This window comes from Crassostrea angulata, chromosome 3, assembly GCF_025612915.1.
Source record: "Crassostrea angulata isolate pt1a10 chromosome 3, ASM2561291v2, whole genome shotgun sequence".
In the NCBI taxonomy this organism is placed as follows: Eukaryota; Metazoa; Mollusca; class Bivalvia; order Ostreida; family Ostreidae; genus Magallana; species Magallana angulata.
The window spans coordinates 24,560,787-24,576,573 of NC_069113.1; the positions used below are offsets into that span (position 1 = coordinate 24,560,787).

A 15,787-nucleotide genomic window follows, 5' to 3' on the forward strand; every position below is an offset into this window, starting at 1 on the left:
AATTGTTGTAGCAATTAAAAAAATCAATTCATTTCGGCATCGCGTCCAGATAATCCTCATTATTTGGTCCGGTTTTTGCTATTTTCTTTCGAAATCACTTGAGGTTATTGGGTTTGAATATATTTGTTTTAAAGATTGTGATAAATATAAGAGAAAATTCGATAATCTGTTCATCACTTTGAGTTTTCTTGGCAACATACTTTGGCAGAATTTTGTTTGTTCAGCCAGATTATTGATATTCCATTTTCGCATGGAGTTTTGGCAGTAAATACATTTTTTTTATAGCAAACTTAAATATCCGGTGCAAATCTGACCATATGTTTACGTCATATTCAATAAGACATGCTGTGGTAATCATTATTGTTTGCATTGCCTCTTGGCTAGCCATGCAATGATAATATTACTCATTCACATTCACAGGCAGCAAAACCTGTCTTATCCGACACCTGTGTAATCCGGAACATCGCAAAAGTCGAAAGAAAGTGGGCGCTTAAGATGTACATTCGGCAGGAATCTGGGCGCACAAGGAGAGTGAAAATTTCATCAATTAATTTTGAATATTTTTCATATTATAACCGTTATTTGGTTTCTGTTGGGTGTGGAATGAGTGGAAAAATATTTGAAATGCAAAAGGTTTTATCATAATATGGGTCTAAATATAGCAACACGATGCAATTCGTGCAAAATCCTACTTATTTACAACTGTTTTCAAATGATTTTGTTGTCTCTGGGTCTTCTCTCCACATATTTGAAACGTGTAAAGATAACATATTTCAACGTTAAAAATGTCGCTTTTTAACAAAAGATGGAGAGATGACCCAGAGATGACTAATTATGTACTTTTTCAAATTATTTTTTTAAGGATAAAAAACAAAGTCCATTGATATGACAATGTTGTTTCAAACAGTACTTTATAGAGCTTATTGACAAGTCTCGCATGGCTCAGTGGTTTCGTTCTGGATTAGTCAATACAAACATTCAGTGTTTTGGGTTCAAATCCAACTGGTGGTCTTTTTAAAAAAAATTTAAACTTTTTTGTTTTAAATGTTTGTCATTATAACATGATGTTGAATTATAATATGCCGGTATATTTTAATTTGTTGTTATTGATTTCTAGATCTGCTGAATGAACACAATTTTCTTTTCTTATTACTAGCTTTTTTAGGATATACACAATATAACTTCATTAAAATATGTTTGCATTAACATTTCCAACTAGTTATCGCTTTACCTCTCATTGCCATTTTTTGAAAGCTTTTGAGTTTTTTAATAACCGGAATAGCCATATACTTCGACTCTCAACATAATATATTTTTGTTGAAACCTGTACATAGCCTTTCGAGGTTATAGACATTTAAATCCCAATTGATTCGTGTCGAGGATTCCTGCAAACTTACAATCTTGTGCGCTCACTTTCTTTCAAAATATGTTTTTGATAAAAAAAAGTGCAATCTTCAATGTGTTCAGCACATTACTAGTATATAATAAAGAATACAAGAATATAGATCTCTTAAGTACATCAAAAATACAATTAACCAAGAACTTAAATTACTCAGTAAAGTCGCAAGTAAAATACACTTTACGTAGATGAGTGAAGTTCTTCGTTCCAAAAAAAATATTCTTCGAGAGATTAAGTTGAATACAGTATTGTAATCAGTTTAGCTGCCTATTTCACTGCTAAAATCAATCAATCGTATGCTAAACATATAAATGTGACTTGTAAACTGCATAAATGTATACAAAAGATAGCAAAATCTAGGCATTTTGTATTTTACAATTTATTACATGTACATACATAATGACTTTCAGCTGGAAAAATACAACGAAAGCCCAATACACGTAGCAATAATTTAAACTGTAAGATTTAAATGTTTTTTGATTGCACTTTCCCGAAATAGAACACCGCTTTAAGGCAGATAAGCAGACATTAATAAAGGAAGCGGGTTCCCATCGTTTGTCGTAGTTTGTCTGGTAATTTCTATGGATGCATTGCGCCTGATCCAAGAGATATACACCGTCATTTAGCATGGTCTAATGTCTATCACTATTAGCGACATTATCTGTTGATTAACTTTGAATTGAAAAGGGAACCGTTTGTTTTTAGTTTTCCACTTCTAAACGACTTCTCACTTCCCGTGTTATCTGACGAGGAAGCTGTCGACGATATAGGTGGTCTTGGTTTACTGCGCTTGCGCTTTCTGTGTTCCGGTCCATCGGTATTGATGTCTTCTGCCGGCATGATTTCCATATCTGTTTCGTCCCTTGTATATTCCCCATTCCTTGAAAGTCGTTTGGTATAAGCAGCTATGGGAATCATCCGCATACATTGTCGACAACTACATTGTATATCTTTGGGATAATTCATGGCGGTTTTCGGGACGCCATAGACGTCACTTCCTGTAGAATACGTCGAGTGGTCTTCATCGGACGCCATCATTTTCTGCTGAACACATTGTTTACAACTACAAGCGCTATTTACGCGGAAAGAAGCATTTTCTTGATCCATATAAGCTGTGGAATGATTCTGAACACCTGAATTTATTCTGTCGTCTGCGTACGGAAATTTCTCGAAATCATAATGGTCCGATCGACAATAGCCGATAACATTTTCAGAATTGCATTGCTGACAAGACGAAGGATATGCACTAACACTATTTTGTCTTGCATCCACAAACTGTCCTCTAAATGGAATGGAGGAATTTGATTGGCTACAAATATTGCACGGACAACTACGCGGGATTTGATTTGGTGACTGAAGAAAACAAGACCCACATTGACAGTTACTTTGGTACATGGCGTTACTGACAGAAGGGTTGGGACTGCGGATGTCATACAACATATTACTCACTGGAGAACTAACTTTCTTGGTTTGATAACCATTAGATGTTTCAGAATTTCGAAGCCCGTACTTTTCCTTGAATTCTAACATTATATCTTCACCAAAATGTAGGTTTCTGGACGTCAAATCTGACAACGGATAAGAAGAGCTGTTTTCACCATCTTTAACAGTACTGTACGTGTTCGATGTGTATGCTCCACTGTGGGTCAGAGACTCGTTTTCGGATCTATCTTTCACGTGACCATTTGGTTCATTAGACTCATAAATATTAGACTTCCGCCAAAAACGAGAAAAGCCCATAGTCCACTTCTCGCTCTTTTCAGGCGGACTGGTTTCTCCGTCTATCAATTTCGTTTGAACACCGCCAGTAGTTGTAAGAAACACCTACATATACAAAAAAAAAAATATTAAGAGAATGGGTACATTGTCATTTGTTACAATGATCATAAATTAATACTATGCTTACATTTAATTTGAAATCGGGATTCATTTTACAAAGACAATTATAGTTCATTTGCTACAAGTACACTACTATAATTATTTTCAGTCCTTTTTGGTATATTTTTTTTTTGGTGGGCCCAATTTCCATTTTCTTATTTTTGTTCTTCAAGAAAATCATATTTCAAACTGGATTATCATTAGGTGATATACGTATTTAGAATTTATTCTCAAAGAAAAAAGGCCGCAAAACATTAATATTTGGAACACAACAGTTTATTTTCAATACGTACCTTAGTCTCTTTTCTACTATCTGCTTTTTTTGAAGATTTCTTTCTTCTGCAAAGATACATAACAGGTTGACAAATTGAGGTTCATTTTCAAATATAATATTGCCTGTTTATATCATTTACAGTAACCTTTGCAGTTTTCATCAGTCAGATGACATTAAGGTACGCTTTTAGCGAAAGACAAAGTCGTTTAAAAGTGCATCATCAATTAATTTATAATACGTTATAAAACAGGTTCACTTTGATGTAAGCGTAATGTGTGAATTAAACTTGCTCGTTTGAAGCTGTTTTTTGTTGATGTTGTTGTTACATGTACATGCATATTTACAAGAAGAATTAAACTAGATAAGTATTTAGGATACAAAAACCAAATGTGGCATCTGTTTTGAAATCGGATAGTTTGTCTTTGTACAAACAAACGTACATGTACAACAACAATAGAACAAAACTTTATGCATGAACATACGAACGATTCACATTTAATATTACGTCTTATAAAGAAAAAGCTGAATATTACCTTCGTATGATGACAGTTACCATGGCAATGGATACACATACTGTCAATATTCCAATAAGGATTCCTATAAAACAATAGATATCACAATCCCTGAAGATGAGAGAGTCCTGTAGCGCCACTGCCTGTAGTTTGACTAGGTCAAGGCCACACCGGCTGGCCAGTCTCTGACGGAGCCTGTCGCCATCTTCCTCACCCAGGCGATCTTTCCATGGCAACTCCAGAATCAGCTCTGGTTTCCATGGAGGCGGGCAAGGAAACGTATCCCATAATGCATCTGGATTTGAATATAGATGTGCGACAAACTCGCCGTCGCTGCATTCTCGATCTGTACTTTTATTACACTGTGTAAAAAATGAAAATAAAATCGATAAATTCAAAAAATCAATTGCAGAACTTAAAATGCATATCATAATCCGTCCTTTATACATGGTGCTTAATCACCCGGAGAGCAATAACATTTACGGAGCCATACTTTGCCTTCTGACATCCAATTGCAATTTGATAAATGAAACGACATGGTTGTTTTGCTGTTCATACAACAACGAACGTACTACAATAGTGAAATGAAAATCAATGTTTAACAGGGATCTTTGGGGAGGGGGTCTGATAAAAACCTTAATTGTATTAATTTCCAAAATTTACATTCCCGCCCTGTAAATTCAAGTGATTACAAGTGGAGGGTGCTCGAATTGAATGCTGTGTTGTTTCTCGCTCACTGGCCTTTATCTCCGAGCAGAACAGCTACTGGGCGAGATTTGTAGGATATCGCCTCGATTTCATTCAATCATTAATATTACAGTGCTCTGCAACATGTTGACAAATTCACACACGCGTACTCCAAAATGCGGTCCAAATATCATAATCTCAAGGGTGTTAAACTCTGCTGTGAGAATTACAATGTTTACCGCCAATTATTGATGTTGTAAAGAGGGGAAACTAATGCACCCACTGATTAAAAGTGACCACAAGGATCGATGGACCCCCCGATACCCCATCGCACACCTCTTGTCATGGAGACCGAAGAAAATGGACTATAATGTCGATAATTGCATCCATTTTCGCTCTGTGAGGCGTATGCTAAGCACGTGCTGGTAATCCGTGACTCGCATGTCAGAGGGGGAAAAAACGATATGTTTCCCCGAATCCCTTGATAATATTTGAACGATTTTGATCGCTTTCGCTTAGGAATTAAGAGATTTTTCTAAAGCATAGACAGAAGCCGAAAGGGATATGAAAGTCAGAATCATCGGGGATTTGTGTAGATTATAGGCGCTAGTGTTTCGATAAATTTTTGCATATAACAAGAAAAAACCTTTTTCCTTGAATGCATCGTCAATGTCAGTAATGGAAAATACATTACAAAATCAATGCGTATCGTCTTCTGAAGAGATTTATTTCCCTGAAATTTAACGAATACTGTCTGAGTCAGCCGCAATATCAGTCATATCTTTGGGTTAAAAAAGGACCGATAAGAGAAATCACTGTATCAATAGGAGAAAAGAGAAGAAAGGAGAAGAAAAATTATGAATTTCTATGGAAAACCAACAAATTGACTTCAGAAAAGTACCTATTTTTAATTCTATACGGAAATATTCTCATAAATCAGAAAAAAATTCAAGTGCATTATTTCATTCAGAACAAATCAGTTACAAATAAACCATCCTTCACTCTGCCAAATAAAATAACATCCATAATTACATGTACCACCAAATAAATAAAAATCCCCCAAAATGGAATGACTTTGAAGCTTTCAATATGTTGCAGACAATTTCAATACACAAATTAAATATCCTAATGAACGCTTCTTATTCAAAGTACATAAACGGAGGCATGAAACTAGCATGAAAAACAATTAAGGTTTACAAATGAACTTACGTCACGCAAAGATTGCGATGTGCTTTTCATTACAAGTCCCACTCCAATCCAATTTAACGAAGAGAACTAAGTAGAGAAGATCTCAATAGTAGCAGGAAGTTAACGAGAAACTCATTTAAACAATGTTACTTCGATGAAAATACAAATTATGCAAACGAAAGAAGCAGCGTGCAATATAATGAACAATGAATCCCCCGCACACAACAATATAATCGATATATACCTCCTCGACACCATTTCCTTCTTGAATTTGGGAAGCGGAAGTCAAGGTTGCCATTAATAACTCTCTCAACAACCAGGTGCACTTTATACATTGTTGTAGTTCGTGGTCTACTGCTCGAAACAGAAGGGACGTGCTATTATTTAGAATGTCTTTATTTGCCGTCGATTATTCTAATGTGAATGTAACTGTATCTATTTGTATCATATTTCTAAAAAGTTTGCTTTCGCTCCCCTCTCTCTCTCTCTCTCTCTCTCTCTTAAAGACGGGGATTGGCTTTAATCTAAATTAATTTTAAATAATTCATATGTTTATACTCTAAACCAGCAATTTCACTTAACTGCAATTGAGTAAAATACATTATGTTTCATAAGTCACAAAACCCCTATTAAAACACATACATATCAAATACATCACGTGTTATTTTATAGATCAATATTTCAGACAGATGTACGAATTTTTTGTACCATAAAAAAAAGAAATACAAAAGATGAATCTTTGCCGTCTTCCTACATACGTGCAACCAGAAAATTTAAGGTGTTAATCTGCAGAAATCATCGGCCCTTCTATTGATTACCAGCACCTTAAATATTTATAATCGATAAATTATGAAAAGTTTGAATGGGTGTTAATACGAACCGGATTCGATTTATCAGTGTTCTTAGATTTCCCCTGTGCTCATTTAACACTCCTATTATCGCACTTCAATGAAAATGTCTATGACTTATTAATATTTTTTCATATCATTGACATTCGTGCGTGAATTAAAACCTATACCCCGAGATTCGTCGCTAGCGGTAGCATACAAGCCAAACCCTAATGTCATATATCCTTAAGGTACCTCACTACATTCAGACTTATACTTTTTAAGACACTACGTCACAAGATGGCGATTTAAATGCTTTGTAAAAATGATTATGTCAATCGTTTGAGTTGTATATCGTCGTAGCTCAGTGGTTAAAGTATTGGGCGTCAGAACCGCAGATCATGAGTTCGAATCCAGTTGGAGCTTTTGTTCATGTAAACTGAATTAAATTTTTGAGAATGTAATTTTTAATCTAAAATTGGACATTTTTTTGCCTATTAGACTTTAATACTTCTTAATAAGAATAATAATTAATAATATCCATTATGATATCTATCATAATCAAGTAATTTTCTGCAGATTTGAGAAAATATTTCACGGTGTAGTGAGCCACCTTAATATCAAATTTACTATGTGGGTGTAAATACAAAATTAGTTGATATCAACCCTGAATCTTTTACAGGTGTCACTACAGTATTAAATTTTACTATATTTTCTTACCAAAATTGCGCAACTTTAGATACAGATAAAAAATTCAAAACAAACTTCCGGGAAAAAACCTCTTGCTCTTGACATCTTTTTAAACAACACTTCATTTACATACACACGTGTATCCAGCAAGGCGTGAGACTTTGTTTACCTCGAAGTTACACACATGTGCTTGAAAATCAAGCCCGGGCCGTTTCACCCCCCTCCGGAAACAACAAGCATCAAAAATTCAAATGACCTTGCATTATTACAAAACTGGGATAGTTAAACCTCTCACATTGTTTTTCAGCTCATAAAAAATCAGCTCCTGTCGCGTGCGGAAACGCCCCAAATTCAAAGGGGAATTCGGGAATTATTTTGCCTCAGCCGTGTTTTGACGTGAACCTTCAGTGAAATACTGTTATGACACCTTAGTGTTGCTATAAATATCTTATCCGAATTTTCTCTGTATCAAGATAACGGATTATCCTGTCTTGACACGTATGTTACGCGGGGGCACGGCTGTACTCGGCACACGATCATAACGTGAGGTTTGTGTAAATATTTACAGAGGCTGAGATGGAATCGTGCCCACCTGCTCGTCTTAATGAATTCTGCCAGTGATAAAGTAGGTCCAGTTCAATCCTTATCGCCGACTTGAAACCGGTCTATTTAGAATTACACGCTGGGAGAGATTCTTTAGATCTATCGTTAATTAGAACATAGATGCACAATCGTGATATGCAAAAAAAAGTACCGTGCATTTCAAGCCTGCCCCTCTCTCTCTCTCTCTCTCTCTCTCTCGTTCTCTCTCTCTCTCTCTTGTTCTCTCTCTCTCTTGATAAAAGTAATATATTCCTATTTATTAAAAGATGTTAAACCATGCAGTTCGTGTTATCAATACAAAGTGGTTTCTGTAGGAGATTTATTCAGACTTGCACCGATTGCCAAAACCTAATCCGATATACGGCATTGATGATGACTACATTTCAAAAATCAACAGGTTTATGTTGTTTTTCAATTCCTTGGAATTCGATGAAATGAGATAAGTTCTCAAATAATGCAGGTTTCTTAAAGAAGATCATGCTGTGCACTGAGAAGCATATTGAGGTAAAGATAAAAGATAACTACTGCAGTATGATGAGAGAGAGAGAGAGAGAGAGAGAGAGTAAGAGAGAGAGAGAGAGCAACCGTCTGACTACAAAGGCTGTCAAAACAAAAGCAATTCTACAGAGCATGCCAACGGACATTTCACCAGAATTTCCTCTATGTTTCACTCAGTTGATGGATAGGGACAGACGGCAGAAGCTTTAACATTTCACTTAGACCGTGTCTAATCCCAGGGAATCTCAATAACACGCGTATATACGTCATGATAAGAAGATTACGTCTTGACGCTTATCGTCTGTCAAACCTAACGTTAACGAGCCTGTAATGAGTTCACGTAGGGGATGCAAAGTGTACTATAGTCGCCATTACATAAACATGTACTTCGCAGCAAAAATTGAAGAAGCACCCAACACTTGATTATTTGGACCAGTCATTGACCGTTAAAGACAATCCGTCAAAAAGAAGATAACGTTTTTCCCAGGAAGCTTCAAATGGCTCTTTACAAATATCTTCAAAGTTTTTTTAAGTACCATAGTTTTTTTTTAAAGGTACTCCTCTTCAACGTATTAAAAAACCCTTACTTCTGGCATCCTAGGTACATATCCTCTTCATTTCCATGAGAAAATAGTAAAAACCATTGTTATTACATGTATCAAAAGGAGAGCGCAATGCTGACAAGATTCAAGTGTATCATCACAGATCAAAAAGAGCTGATCTTTCGTAGTTCAATGACGACATGAAAGCAAAAATTTCTACAATGTTTCATCGCCGGTAACAGATGTTCTTCGCTGAAATTAAGCCTTAGGGTTTGGCGGCCAAGAAACGTTTTGATTCAGATGTAGTGGCTGTCGGGGATTCATGAGGACTAACATACGACAGGACGTCGTCCTAACATCTAAACACATGTCGTCTGCCGCCTGTGTCTGTTGTAGTGTACTTGTCGTCTGCATTCGGCGGACATCAATTACAATCATTTTCAACAAAATTATGATTTACTATTGTGTTAATATTAGAAGAAAAATATATCAGATATTTGAATTGCTTCTCTTTTACCAGCTCCACTTATTAGAAAATTGTGAAATATATATTGAATCTGTAGGATATAAGATCTCGAACAAGAGAGAATATTCATAGTTCGTTCGATATTGAGATGGTTCTTTTGATAAGATGCATCATTGCAACATGGATCAAAAGCAGTGATGTCATTTCATATACACGAAAGGAAAAATACTGTATCATCACTGCGGCAGACAACATCCAATCAATAATCATACTATCACCATACAGACCAAACCTCAGAACAGACAGAATTCGTTGTAGAAAAACCCAAAACATTCCATGAAGAAAGTCCATTCATACATGATTTTGCATCAATCGGGAAGCACAGATTTATAGAACAATCTTTCACATAGAAGTATGTCTTTATGACATTAAAAGTCTTTCGACGTTTTCATCGTTGGCATTTAGACATGCCTAGTACTCCCTCCCTCTTATCCTGAATTTAATTTATAATTGTCCCCTAAATATTGATTGAGCTGGATGGAGATTCTTAAATTTTTGGGTACGTATTCAGTAAGAACTAACCACATGCTCCAAAAAATCGTATAGAAATTCAAAGCCAAACGTGGAAAATGGGAAATTATAAGGAGACGTTTTCGTAAAGCTTGTCTGGAGAAACAAGGTACATGTAAGATATTGAGCGTTGAGGATTTATTAATTATACAGCTCTTTGAACCCCAGACTTAAATACTAAGTATATTATCTCTGTACTAATAACTTTAAGCAAGTGCTAGATATACAAAGATAAAACGGACACACGTGTGGAAAAAGCATCGTTATTAATAAGTCAAACCTGATCCGAAGCTACTTTTACCCTTGATCTTGTTTCCGACACACTGAATCAATAAAATAGACATGTGTATATTCATAAAAGACAATTCCTTCGACATGTTATCTTGGCAAATTATGGCAAGACGAGGTTGTACCTTCTGGAAAACTGGCTGCAACACCCCCCCCCCCCCCCCCTCTGTTCATTCGCATTCATTGTATTCTTGCAATCTAACATGTGGGTCATATCAAACACATTCTGCATTAGTGGTGCACTGCATGCATACATAAAAATGCACGTGCGACGATAAGATTGAAGCTTCTATGCATAAACCGTTTCGTTGTCGATCAACAAAGCATGTCTAATGAGATTGTCAATAGACAATTCCCTTCTGCAAGTTTTGACAGCACTAATTTTTTGAAGGGTGGAGCGGGTTGAGACAACCTTGATTTTCGTGTATACATATTTTTTGGTGGTGGTGGTGGTGGTGGTGGTGTGTGTGTGGGGGGGGGGGTGTTGGGGTGTTGCAAGGGGAGTTGGGGTTTTTGTATTGTATTCAGGCACAAATCGACAGACGTATCCAGCTGGCCTTTTAAATAAACAAAAGAAACGATAACAGAGAACAGGAACGGAATGCCAATTTTATACATCAGACTTGGAGGAAATCGGCCCATATCCATGAAGGGCAGCCCCTATGGCTGGAAGCAATAAATAAGTTACTGGGTGACAAAATATCTAATTAGTTTTCCCTAATGCGATCCAGTTACTACGCTGATTCCACTGCTCGTCGTACCGGGAATGATCATTTCGGGATCAAAACGAAAAAAGAGAGAAACGGCGATGTCATTGGGTCAAGATAACTTCTTTTAAAAAAATGTACACGAACAACTGAGATTCGACTATGAATGGCGCATTATCAAACACTTGACATACATGTATTTCAAATCACAATGTTTGTCTCCTAAAAGAAACCGTAAACATGACCAAAATTCTGATATATTGTGTATAAAAAAATCAACCCCCTCCCCCCTCCCATTCGCAGATTCAAGGAATGATTTTGTTTGCCTGTAGGGGAGGGGTCTTTTCATCTTGAAGTGAATTTAATAGGTTTTATTTTTCCGCTGGATCCGGACCCCCCCCCCCCCCCCGGCCTTTTTTTTTTGTTACAAGGATCTTACATTGTCCTCTTGCCTAATATTAAAATTCTGGACAATTATAAGGGACGTGACCTGGCAAAAACAAGCGTTGTCTAGCGATGGGGGAGGGTTAGGTTTATAACTCTATCTAGGCTACTTACTGGCATTCGGCGGCTCGGTCACTCGGGGCTTCGTACGCTGCCAACGGGGTCAGACAAGGTGTGTATGTGTATATGGCTGTACAGTATGGCGCGTTATTGTGACCTTGGCAACCGAATTGAGGCCATCACTATGTCGCCAGAACTTGATAAGAAAAGTTATGGATGCAAGGGAGATTTGAAGAGAGAGAGAGAGAGAGAGAGAGAGAGAGAGAGAGAGAGAGAGAGAGGGGGGGGCGCAAAGCCATGGAGCATTTCGGTTTACATACTTAAAGAACATCTATATTCCAATAAAAATCAAATAAATTGGTTGGTCCATCTATGAGTTCTGGCCAATACTTAGGATATATGTATAAGGATTTTCGCCATATAAATTTATTCTTCTATCTTTTTATTTTCTTTTAGCCTCGAAATTTGGGTACACAATTGAAAGATGGTAAGACAAATTTACTTATTAAACCTTTCGATAAACGTCAGGATGGGGTTGGGATGAACCCGGTTACAATTAAAATAAAACCTCTTTGCCGTTATCTGCAACTGTAGTATCTTTTTATGACCCCCAGTAACAAGTCAAACACAAAAGGTTAATCTTTTCAAACGAGGAAGATAAGATGGGGATTTCGACAAAGTATGTGCGTAGAATGATTGCTATCTTCAACAACAGCACGTAGCCATTCATTTTAGAGTCCGGCTGTGAAACTTCGTCTTAAAAAGCTCGCAGAACTGTGTCCATTGTAATTAAACCCCAAGATGAACTCTTCAAAAGCTATGCTTCATGCACACACATATTAATATCCGCATTTGTCGAGGTCTAGGTTCACTGACTACAATATTAAGTGTGTGTGTGAAGAAAAAATAGAACCCACTATCCTAATTTTTTGTAAACGTACACAATATTACAAAAGTTTGAAAGTGTGAGAAAAAATGCATTTCTATTCTTGAGCAGAAAAAATTAAATTGACATGCTCGTCAGAATGAAAAAAAAATGCCGTGGAAGATTTGACTTTCTATCTCTAGATATGAATGATTTCATCGCCTGCTGTCAGTGTTTGACGAGACTTTTCTGTAGAATTTCAAATCCTCCGACTGACTTAATATAATAGACGATGCCAGTTTCCACTTGGGGGTCTATCCTATCTAGTCAATCAGTCAATCAATTGACTTCAGCATAGATACCCTGGTTCGCCCAACAAAGACAGGTGAAATTTAATGAGCCATGGTTAATTACAATTAACGATCGAGCAATTTTTTTCTTCACCAGAGCAATTTCTGCATGTCATCGTTACGACATCGTGTCTTCGTGTGTTCATCGAGATAACTAAGCTGGATGGGTCGGATGTCAAATAATTGCAGAACGACATAAAATTGCTTGAGGAAAACTGAAAGTCCTTTTCTAGCCATTAAGTTGCTAAAAATAAACATTTACGACATGAAAGCTTTCTTTCAGAGAACAAGGGTTTTTCTCTCAACCACGATAAAATTCTACCTATTAATAATATTGCATAATTAACATAGGATCACGGGGTCAAATTACAAAATAAAAAACCTACATTGATTTTTTTACTCAAACCATGGTATCATATGACTAAAAGTGGATGTGAATTTAACACCTTAATTTCACAGCAAAAGGAAGCGTGTGTGTACGAATATCATAAACTTTGGTAGCACCATCATTTAATCTCGATAACAATGAAAGCTCAAATGCAAACAAATTCCCCAAATGGCTTCCAATGTAAACAGAGGTTTTTGGAGTGAATGATAACATACCCTGTTTTGTGTGCATTCCACGATTTGAACGAAATATCCAACGGTTAATAACGTCCATATGGAACAAATGAAGTCATCGAATCCCATCAGATCACTGTATAAAATGCATGTAAATAAAGGTCCCGCGTTCACGAGCTGTACGCACGCTCCCCGGGATTTTTCATTCACAGATTTTCTTGGCGGGAGGCGCAGGTTCTTTAAGCTAACAAAATATTAGTCCTCCATTCTCCTCAATTCCTGCTTTGAACGCTTAATCCAAACAAAAAGTTGCTAATGTTATGTTCCACATTAATGCTTCTCTGCTGGATTTATTGAACAAGCCAACACATACCCGCTTTGTGAAAGAGTAACCTCCCTCCGCCAATCACAGAACACGCGACACTCCTAACTAAAAACGGGGGAAATCATATAAATTAGTTTTTTCCAAATCGGATCGATAATGCACAGATTGTTCTAGGCTGGGTACAAATTCCAATTTCATCCGGACGCTGTCATTTGCACCCTGTCTTCTGCGATGCTCTCTGCAAGCGCGTATGTTGCAACTGCAGCGAAAGACCGCTATCTACTACCGATTATCGAACTAATTTCCTATCGGCCGTGGAACACTCAAAACAGCGCAATAACTGGGGCGTGGTAAGATAATTCATATCTAATCCCAGATTTGATATTAAAAACATATTCTTCAAAGCAAAATATGTTACTGTTCTTAATTTGATCAAAGATGAGGACAGAAATGTAGCGATTTAAAAAATCCTACATGAAGCGAGAAAATCCTAGGAAACGAGGCTCACTCCCGAATCTGTATAATGATATATATATTTAAGCATTACATTACGACAAGAGATGCGATTAATTAAGGTAAGAGCTGTAATGTGGTCGGTTTTTTTTTTGATCTTGACAATCTATAAGTTGGTACAAGCTCCCCAAGGGCATTTACCTGCATTCTCACACACACACGACCTTTTCATCAAAATCGATACAACGAACGTTTGTCGTCTGTCTCGGAGAAGAACAGGTGCCCCGGAAGTTCAAGGTGTGAATGGGATGTGAATTTTTTAAATTATCAACGACGAACATGTGCACAAACTGAAGATTTGCACTTTATGACTCTTACACGTTGTAAATGACATTTTTCAATGAAATGTAACAATAGCTGAAATCGATGTAAAGGGTTGGGTTTCCGCTTGTAGGGTTTCCGCTTGTAAGGAGCGACATTATGAGATCGTACGATATTATATTTGTCATGGGTTTTTATTATCTTTATTTTAAGGAACTAGTCAAGAATGGTCTCGGAATTGGGTTTCATCATGCAGTTATAATTCAAGACACTCAGGGATAGTAGGGGTATCCGGTGCAAAAGATTAAACAACATATGCCTCCTTTTTTCTATTAATCCTGACTCCGACAGTTGCTTTTCGATCTCTGAATGAACAGCAAAATCATTAATGCTTGGTCAAGCGTATGAAGTTAAAAATCAAAATAGCAAATACACGTGAAAAGCTTCGGTCGAAGATTTCTTCATCTCGTTCGGTCAGTAAAAGAATAAAACTTTGTGGAGCCGGAGATAAAAATGGTTTAGTTGACCATGATATAAATTTCATATTGAAGAACATGTGTTTATAGTGATATTCTTCATTCTGACCTGACGCTCTTGCTTGTCAATTGACCTACATGGGGGTGGGGTGATGTCGGGGGGGGGGGGGGTAAGGTGTTAAGCATAATGACCCTTTGATCCGCCGTTGTCGTGCATTTTACATTAATTAAAAACTGGATATTGGAATTACTTTTACTTAGTGGGGAAAATGCCCTTGGTTAAGATTTAAAACAAAAAACGATTCTCAAGCTTTTATATAATTATAAGTATTGAAAATGAATACTGAAGAAAGTTACTCTGTACACTGAAACATTCATAATTCAGAACCCCACAATTTTTATGTCTTATGTGCTTGTATTTTTAACCTTCATAATCTAATATAATTGATATTTGCCATCTGTGATAACTGATGCACGAATCATATTTTATATTCGTCAATACTCCATCTTGATATTGGAACCTACAATTTGTACATATATCCTGACTCCGGAGTCACGCGTTCCAATTCTACTGGGAAATGCATTCTTTTGATATTTTATTCACCATCAAACAAAATCGAATCACCATTGAAGTTAATAGTAACATATATATAAGCCTAGGATACAGTATGCATTCACATACCGAGACAGAGAGATCGATATTTAAACTGTATGCATATACACATTTTCCTAGTGATGAAAAAAAAATCCCAATTTTTTTTATGGACCGACGCAAAATGATATTAAAAAGGTTCAGTGACCTG

General features: G+C 36.6%; 1 protein-coding gene across 4 annotated transcripts; it reads right to left on the reverse strand.

The window, feature by feature from the left end:
- Nucleotides 1-1,758: 1,758 nt before the first annotated feature.
- LOC128176144 (uncharacterized) lies at nucleotides 1,759-14,220 on the reverse strand. 4 transcript variants are annotated; one of them, XM_052842239.1, is made up of 4 exons: nucleotides 13,452-14,220; nucleotides 4,085-4,425; nucleotides 3,571-3,616; nucleotides 1,759-3,223 (listed from the first exon to the last, which is right to left on the reverse strand). In XM_052842239.1, the coding sequence occupies exons 1-4, from the start codon at nucleotides 13,536-13,538 to the stop codon at nucleotides 2,057-2,059; spliced, it is 1,641 nt and encodes a 546-aa protein (XP_052698199.1). In that variant the 5' UTR covers nucleotides 13,539-14,220; the 3' UTR covers nucleotides 1,759-2,056. The 4 variants fall into 4 exon arrangements, with proteins under 4 accessions (XP_052698199.1, XP_052698202.1, XP_052698200.1 ...); XM_052842242.1 differs by lacking the exon at nucleotides 13,452-14,220 and adding an exon at nucleotides 11,688-11,743; XM_052842240.1 differs by lacking the exon at nucleotides 13,452-14,220 and adding an exon at nucleotides 6,183-6,305.
- Nucleotides 14,221-15,787: the final 1,567 nt, after the last annotated feature.